Source organism: Carassius carassius, chromosome 10 (genome assembly GCF_963082965.1).
Source record: "Carassius carassius chromosome 10, fCarCar2.1, whole genome shotgun sequence".
Taxonomy (NCBI): domain Eukaryota; kingdom Metazoa; phylum Chordata; class Actinopteri; order Cypriniformes; family Cyprinidae; genus Carassius; species Carassius carassius.
In genome coordinates, this window is record NC_081764.1 from 4040602 (window position 1) to 4049338 (window position 8737).

At 38.7% G+C, this 8737-nt stretch overlaps 1 protein-coding gene across 4 annotated transcripts in view; it reads left to right on the plus strand.

Annotated features, from left to right (window-relative positions):
- Positions 1 to 6927, plus strand: part of LOC132151562 (chromodomain-helicase-DNA-binding protein 6-like) — a 37547-nt gene extending 30620 nt beyond the window's left edge. For all 4 annotated transcript variants that reach the window (XM_059559750.1, XM_059559749.1, XM_059559751.1 and 1 more), the window contains 7 exons: positions 391 to 530; positions 625 to 840; positions 2428 to 2904; positions 3395 to 3625; positions 3992 to 4135; positions 4219 to 4323; positions 5160 to 6927. In XM_059559750.1, coding sequence (XP_059415733.1) covers positions 391 to 530; positions 625 to 840; positions 2428 to 2904; positions 3395 to 3625; positions 3992 to 4135; positions 4219 to 4323; positions 5160 to 6212 — 2366 coding nt within the window. In that variant the 3' untranslated portion in view covers positions 6213 to 6927. The remainder of the gene's footprint in view (positions 1 to 390; positions 531 to 624; positions 841 to 2427; positions 2905 to 3394; positions 3626 to 3991; positions 4136 to 4218; positions 4324 to 5159) is intronic.
- The last annotated feature ends 1810 nt before the right edge of the window (positions 6928 to 8737 follow it).

Below are 8737 nucleotides of genomic sequence, written 5' to 3' on the forward strand. Positions count from 1 at the left end.
AAAAACTAGCAAAACTTGATCGGCTTACACAACAAGTTTAGGGACAAACCTATTTTAGAAAAAAAGGACAATGATATAAGCAGAATAACTGACTCCTGACTATTGAATTATTGATATTTATTGATGTTGTTGGCCGCATTACCACATTTAGTGTACATTAATTCAATGGTTTGTCATCACTTATTTCTAATTGTTGGCAAACATTAGTCTGATTTGCTTGATGGAATCACTTAATATTTTTTGTATAATAAAACTTAGACAAATTAAATGATGATAAATGATTGTTTCTCACTATGTTCATAAAACCCAATGGAAGTCATAAGGTTTTGGTCTCTTTCTCTCCCAGCATGCTTTGAATAATAATTTTAATTTTTTTCTTTGTATTTTTAGCATTATTGGGAGATGTTGATGGACCACGCTTTGCATTGCCCATGTGTGAGATGGTAGACAGTGTCCATGAAATAAGGGAACCAACCATTGCTCAGCTTCTACAAGAGAAAGCTCTCTTCTCCTTCTCAGAGTGGCCTAAGGTACTGTATTTTGTATTTTCTGCTCAAAATGTGAGCACTCGTTTCTGCGGTTAGACCCACTTCATACCCTGTTTTGTATTTTTGCTCCCTACAGGACAGAGTGATCATCAACCGTATTGACAGTATCTGCCACACTATCTTAAAGGGGAAGTGGCCTTCGTCTAGTCAGCAGTACGAGTCTCCCACCTCATTGGCTAACACCTGTGTGCCCAGCAGTGCCCATCAGAGGGCAGGGTTTCTGTCTACCAGAATGCCTATTTCTCAGAGCCTTAACTTTAACCTCCCACACGCAGTACCCCACTTAGCAAAGGTAGGTTTGAGATCACATCATCAGACAGGTTTTTCAAGGTGTCTGCAAATCCTTAAAAAGCTGGAAATAAATTATATGAATGGGAAAACCTGGAAATATCAGGGAATATCAGTGGATAAATTGTGGTTCCTTAGAACAAAAATGATTGCAATTGATTGTTTTAATCCATCTCATAAATGTAAATATCATCAAACAGCTAATAAATATCATGATTGCATTTGTTTATTTTGCAGCATTTAATATCATTCAAACAGTTAAACTGATCAATGCTGTAGTTTTGGTAAAACCATGCTAATTACTTGCTTATAGGTCCCATGACATGGATTATTTCCTTTTCTTTAAATGCTTTTTAATGTTTCCTTAGGTGTACTTATATTGTTAGTATGATTTTTACATTTAACATTTAGAAATAAAAAGCATTTTTATATCCTGATATTAGCCCTCTGGCTTGAATGCTCTGTTTAAGGGGCGTGTCTGCTGTGAGACTCCAAGTAAACGACAACTGTTGTGATTGGCTGACATCTTTGCATTCGAAATGTGTATTACATGTGGAACCCCTCTCAAATATATATATTTATTTTTACTATTACAGCTGTCGAGATTAACGAATCATGGAAGTGTTGATTATATAATTATTTTTTCAATCTTTTCACATCACATGAAAGGCTGCAGTGATGAGCATTGAGTAGACCGAGTCTGTTTATCGCGTGAATGCAGTGATTTCGTCATTATTGCAACACGTTGTCTCTCACAAAATGCTTCCACCACAACTAACAGCAAACACATGAATACACCACATGAATACAGTAAGAGCTTTGTTGTGCAGCATAACAGCATCATTCATTGTAACGGCAGTTTAGGCAAGAGTGCAGATTTACTCGCGATGTGTGAGAGCTCCGAAAAAAATAAAGGGAGCGTTCTTTGATCGCTCTCTGTAGTTAAATCACAATTTAAATAACAGATTTGGTTCATGCTACTAAGAGAAACAATGTGAAGTTGATCGTTTAGTCACTGGCTTGATTCACTGATGCATAAACAGTATTAAACGATTTAGAAAGAAAGTCTGTGTGAACTTGAATAATTAGCTACACATCAGAAATCATTGATCACAGATCAGGCATTAATGAACACTGTTACTCACTGTTTGTGCCGGTGCTGTCGAATCCATATCATAAAAGTCTGTTTGTAACGCCTGTGCTGACATTGCGACTGAATTATATGTAAATATTTGGGCGGGCAAAGCAGAGAAAGGGGAGGTAACAATTCTCCTTACAACGTCATAGAGAGGAGATTGAAGATCAGCCCGTTTGAGCTTCCATTTTCTCAAAGGCAGAGAAAGATAGCAAAATCTCGATTTACACCGATTAAAATTTCTAGAAACTTGGGGACCATATACAGGCTAGGGGAACTCATATTAATGTTAAAAAACCTCAGAAAGTGAAATTTTCATGCCATAGGACCTTTAATATGAATTTTCCATCTTTGGTTTGTTGCAAAAATTGGTTGAAAAACCTTTTAGATTTCATTAACTGAAACATGGAGATATCTTTTTTTTTATTATTATTATTATTTATCTTGTCCCAACAGGAGCGGTTAGTGGCCCCAGCATTTCTTTCTGAGCTCAAACGTCCAAGACGTAGTTTTGAATTTGAGGCAGAAGTCCTTGCCAAACCAAGCCATCTTGGAGAAAAGATCCAGGTTGGCTTGCCTCATCGTGCTAATGCTCTCCTCCTTAATGGCTGGCAGGATGCCGCCATTGACCTCTCCAAACCAACAGAGCTAACAGTTGGAGGAGACAGTGGGCCAATTGGTCAGATGAGCCACACTGTCCAGTCAGCGCCTCATAAAATAACTGGGATAGGCTCCATACAAGGCTCACTGGGATTGGATATGGCTGGCATTTTGCAGGCTGGCCTGATTCACCCAGTCACGGGGCAGATTGTCAACGGCGGTCTTCGTCGTGATGATTCAATGTTGAGACGGAGGAGAGGACGGAGAAGAAATATTGAGACTCCTGATCTCAGCTTTATAAAGGGACGAAGCGTGGACTTGCCTGAAAAGCAGGTTTGTGGAAACGCATATCAATGAAGTGGATACAATAGGACATCCAAAAATGAAAATGGCACCATGCCATTCTAGCATTTTTTTGTGATGCATAAAAGGAGATGCTTGGCAAATCTACTCTTCTGTACAAAGAAAGCTTATGATGATTTATCCCTCAAAGCTAAAAGAAAAAAAAGCACCATCAAAGATTAAAGTCTTCATTAAAAGTGCAATGGGGTACTATTTTTGATTTTACTTTTTTCAAACTAATTTGATGTTTCTAAAAAGATTTACCAGGAAATCATTTTAAATAATAATATGATCTTATTTTCATCTTTTGTGATGTTGGAAGAAGCTTATTTTGAAAGCTTTTATTTCAAACTTGGATCTTGCCACGAAAATAGCCTTTGATTATGATGCTGATATGGCACTAAAATAAATTAATTAATAAAATATATAAATAAATCAATATAACTGGCAAGTGTTTTGTTCATCTTTGTGTACTTTACAGAGCGGGTCAGAGAGTATCAGCAACCCTGTTGTGTCCTCCACATCCTCCCAGTCAGAAGGCCCTCCAGCCACCCCGACTACACATTCTCCTCACCCTCCAGCACCCTCTCCAGCTCCTCCTCCAGCCTCGGAGGCCACGAATGTGAGCTTGGACAGGGAAACAGCCAATAAAGGCCTAATGGAATGGCTAAGACAAAACCCCAACTACAACATGGAGCTTTCTGCTTTTCCGGTAATAATATTTCTGTGACATTTTTGTTTGAGTATTATAACATCTATGAAGTTCCTATTAGATCAAGTTGAAGGATCATATTTTTGTCTTACATTTTAAATTCCCTGTTTTACTTTAAAAGTACATCACATTACCAGTAAAACAGAATGTAATTTCATGTTTACTTTAATGGTATTATGTTTTTATTTGTGTGTACCTTTAAGGTGCTTTAAAAAAAGGTAGCAAGGTTGATAACACATTTTTTTTCTGTCTAGAAGGATATTTGAAAGATCCTAAATCTAAATGTTTGTTGTATACAGCTTATATAAGCCTTTAAAAAAAGACTTAGGTTATAGTAATCTATTAAATATCAATTATATCATTTAGTCTCAGAATGCAAGCATGTTGCACAGTTTCTTGGAGCGCCCAAAGCAGAGAAGGCATCGCTGTAAAGACCCAACCAAGCTAGATGTCAACTCACTGACTGGGGAGGAGAGAGTCCCAGTAGTGCACAGAAACACAGGCCGCAGGGTAACTAAAACAAGCATAGATACTCCTATAACCTTTTTTATTTGTTTCATTTCATTTTAATGCCACAATTCTTCTGGTTGCAGCTTGGAGGTGCTATGGCTCCAGCCATTAAAGAGCTCTCCCGATGGCTGGATGCAAACTCCGAATACTATGTGGCCCCTGATTGGGCAGATGTGGTGAAGCACTCGGTGAGTCATATATATTCTGTCTAGAAAGAGGCTGGAAACTGCAGGAAGCAGAGCAGAGACTTTTCCAGTGAAGCCACTTGTGAATATGTAGTAAACTGAACAGAAGCTAATTGTCGAGGTTCGTCATCTAAAATGTATTGGTTTAGAGTGGAAGAAATACGGAATCTTGCTTAATTCCTTGAGCTGGTGACCCTCTTTACAGTTTGATTTGGACAGAAAGAAGCATCGGCTAAATAAATAGCAGTTGAAATTTTTACTTCAACCATTTAAAAGTTCTGTGTGAAGGGTATCTACATAAAAATCCCCCATAGGATTTCTATAATAGTCTATGCTATAGTTTATAATCTTCTATTGTTTGTTTATTAATGTATTTTATCATTTAAAATATAAGGTTTCACTGAAATCTATTCCACTGGAATCAGAATCCAGTATTTTAGTGAGTTGGGATAATTAATGATTTTGAATGAAATTACTTTATATATCATATATGTGCACATTTGTACTGCAATTAACCAATCTGAAAAAAATAATTTCATATAGTTTTGAAATAATTGATGATTTTGGATGAAACTACTTTAAACTTCATACTCTCTCTCTCTCTCATCCTCTCTCTCTCTCTCTCTCTCTCTCTCTCTCTCTCTCTCTCTCTCTCTCTATATATATATATATATATATATATATATATATATATATATATATATATATATATATATATATATATATGTGTGTGCCATTTTTATCCTATACATTATTAATATTGTCTTTGACTTTCTAGATCCTGAATGAAATTGTTCCTTGTAAACCAACACTAAGTTTTCATAATCCCATTATTCCAGGGTTTTCTGCCGGAGGGCAAATTCACACGCATCCTCTCTGGACCTGTGTGTCGTTATCCCGGTCCACATAGGAGAGGCAGGCGACCCCGCAGCGAGATGCCCAAAGCCCCCGAGCTCCCCGCTGGCATGGGTCCGCTCTTCATGAACGGTGGGCTCATTGGCAGCATGGATCTGGTTAGCTTACCCAATCTCCGCAATGTCCCTGGCATCTCGCTAACTGGTATCATGGGCTTTCCTCACGGTTTTGCCACTGCTCTACCATCAGGAGATGACGCCAAGAATGGACTCAGCATGCTGCCCATGATGCTTCACGGCATGGCGGCCGTGCAGCCGTCCATGTACAGCGCTCACATGAGTGGAATGATGAATCAACCACTGTCCACTGCAACGTCCACGACGTCCACTGTAACTGCATCCTCCACTACAGCGTGCGTGACTCTTACAAACTCCGCAACCATAACCTCAACCTCCAACCCGGCGGATAGTTTGGATTCTGCGCTTCAGCATGATAACGCAAGCTCTCCGATGAGCATGGAGAATGGGAATAGGGAGGACATAAAGCAAGGGGAAGAGAAGAAAGTGTCTGCTTCAGTGTCTACAGCTGCGGCCACTAGCGGTAGTAGTAGCAGCATCACAAGTACCGGCAGCCATTTGACCTTTAACCCTTTTCTGATCCCAGGAATGTCACATAGTCTGTTGTATCCTCATATGTTCTTGCCACCGGGCAGTATAATGGCGCTGCCTGCCATGACTGCAGCAGACAGCACGGGCAGCCCCAAGAGGAAGAGGAAGAAGGTTAGGGAGGAAGGACCAGAGAAGGGAAGCAGCAATGTTGGTGTGCATATAGATGGTGTGGAATTGAAGGAGTTTAAAGACGAACAGACACCCGAACAAAAGAGCCAAGAGGGTGGAATGGAAGAAGGCAGACCTGATGGTGATTTAGCCAAGGTCAAAGATCCTTCTGAGGATAGAAGAACTGAGGAAAAAGACAAAAATGAGATGGGAGAGGAACCTGAGCCAAGTGCTCAAGGTTTGTGTGACAGTGAAGCCTAGAATGCATCCTCACATTTTGGCCGCAGTACTTTTGTGTGTGTCGTGTCGGTAAAAGTTTGTGTATAGGACTTTGATTATCAACGTATTGTTTATAGATCTGCCCTTGTAATTTCACTGACATCTACTCTTCCTTCTGGGTGTGTGACACTTGAAGCATGCAAACACTTGGAGGTCTTGAATCCTGAAAAAGGGACAACATCATCATTGGTGTTAGCGTGTTCCTTTTGCATAATGGGAACGATTACTCAGACGTTTCTGTCTATTGACGGAGAACGCTCTTAATGACCCCAGCGTTTTTCCCTTTCGATAAGGTGTTATTAACTAGCATCTTTCACAGATTCTCAGAAAGCGGTAGGATGTTGGAATTGTGCAAAAAACTTACAGCAGTCTCACTTCATAATCATGTTTCAGATCACGCTCTTATAGTTGCATAAGACCTAGGTTCATGTTTTGAAACATTTCTCAGAGTAATGTAAAAAAACAAAAACACTCGTCCCATTGGTAGATTACCAGCAGAGCTGCATCTGATACAGTCTCGATGGACCACAGTATTTCGTTCTTAGTTGCTTGCTGTTATGTATTCATTTTAGTGAAGATTTTAACCTAAATCCTTAACAAAGCTATAGGTGGCATGAGTGCAACATGGTGAGTGCAATGGAAACTCAAAAAGAGCAAGGCTTGAAATTGATGGCAAAGAACAATCCTGAGATTGATTTATCTTTTGTTTTGTTTGTCATATTGTTTTTGATGTCATTTCCACATGTTTGCTTTGGTAAGATGCCCCCTTGGGATACTACTAATCATTTATAGAGATGGCTATATATACACTTAGAGGTGCTGCATAATCAAGGGCGAAGGTTTAGTGCTGTAGATGAGACTCCGTTCTAAATGGTATTGGTGCAGGGGCTTATAATATAGGTCTGATGCAAAACAGGTGGTGGAACATTGTGAGAAGTGGTTTTTTTTTGGGGGGGGGTTGTGAATTTAAAGGGATAATTCACCCCCAAATTAAAATTCTGTCATTTCAGCCTTATGTCATTCAAACCTGTTTGACAGGAGCAGCATGCTCCCATTAAAAAGGTGGCTGTCAAGCTTCATAAATGGCCATAAAACCACTCCATACGACTATTTTCTGCAAAATAATATTTCTTAAAGTTTGAAAACCCATGGTCATTGTGCATTTGTTATGTGGGGAGGAGCAGCATAAACATTCTTTAAAACATATCCTTTCGTGTTCCACTGAAGTAAAGCAAGTCATACAAGTTTGAAACAACATAAGGGTGAGTAAATTATGCCAGAGAGTTGAGTTTTGGGTGAAATATTCCTTCACCCAAAGTAAGACAAAAATATCTTGCAAATCCCTATTTTTTTTTTGCCTTGACTAAAGCCCTTTGGTTGAAAGAAAGATGTCAGACTGACTCGTTCTCCTCATGGGTTACATTACAGCATTTTCAAATGCACCATAGAAAATAAGAGCAGAGTAAGACATGTAAATCTATCTAGCCGTTTATTGCCGTTACTATTGTTTACAAGCACACAATGTTATTTTTTTCCCTTGCCAGTATGTCTCATATTGGGAGGGTGTCTAAAATAATCAGCACTAGTGTTTCTTTTATTTGAAATAATTTACACCAGTTGACAACCGGAGATAATTGAACTGGTTTTCTCCCCCAGTCTCAACAGGGTCTCTCTTTTGTGGGAGTATTCATTTTCCACCTTTTCATCTTTCTTTTTTTATTTCATTTTATTTTTTATGTGAAAACATTTTTGCACAGTCTTTTTGGTGAATGTTTACCTGTAATTGTGTTCCGTCTTGTTTGTTTGTGTGTTCGTGTGGATGCATGCGCACACTTGCACGTCACTTCCTGTACATTTTGACCTATGTAAACCTGTACGGTAAATTTCTTGTCTTAACAACAACAACAAATCATGTTCACCTTCAAAAAACATAATGTTGTTGCCTTGTCACACTATTTGTGACACCAGGATGTAATTTATTTTGCTCGTATTTCTTTTTACTTTGCCAAATACACCAAATAGGACATTTCCCCATTCTCATCACATCTATTTTATTGTGTTCACTTTGCAATGCCTTATTTAGCGGTTTATATATGGATGTTTGTTACATCTTTATGTTGGAAAATATATATCAAAGTACTTGTGTACAGTGTCAACGTTTTGGGAAGCAGTCTCAGTCATACTAGTTCAAATCTAGTTGTACAGATACTGGCCTTGTAGATTTTTTTTGTGTAAAACTTCAAATCATAAAACCTTTGAAATAATGTAATCAGTTTCCACTCTCATCCAAAACAGTATTGCAAAGCACAAAGTCTTCTTGACTTTCAAAACTGTCTCGTTGTTAGTCTGAAAGCTTACCTCAGATCTTTCTCTATTGTCCTTACACTGCTTTCTGAGTAACATCTGCTTAACAAAAACCCACAGACCTCGTCTAGACCTCTGGATGATTATGCTATCCTTTCTTTTGACGTTTTGATAAGTTCGTAACTCCATTAAAGGCCTTCCAC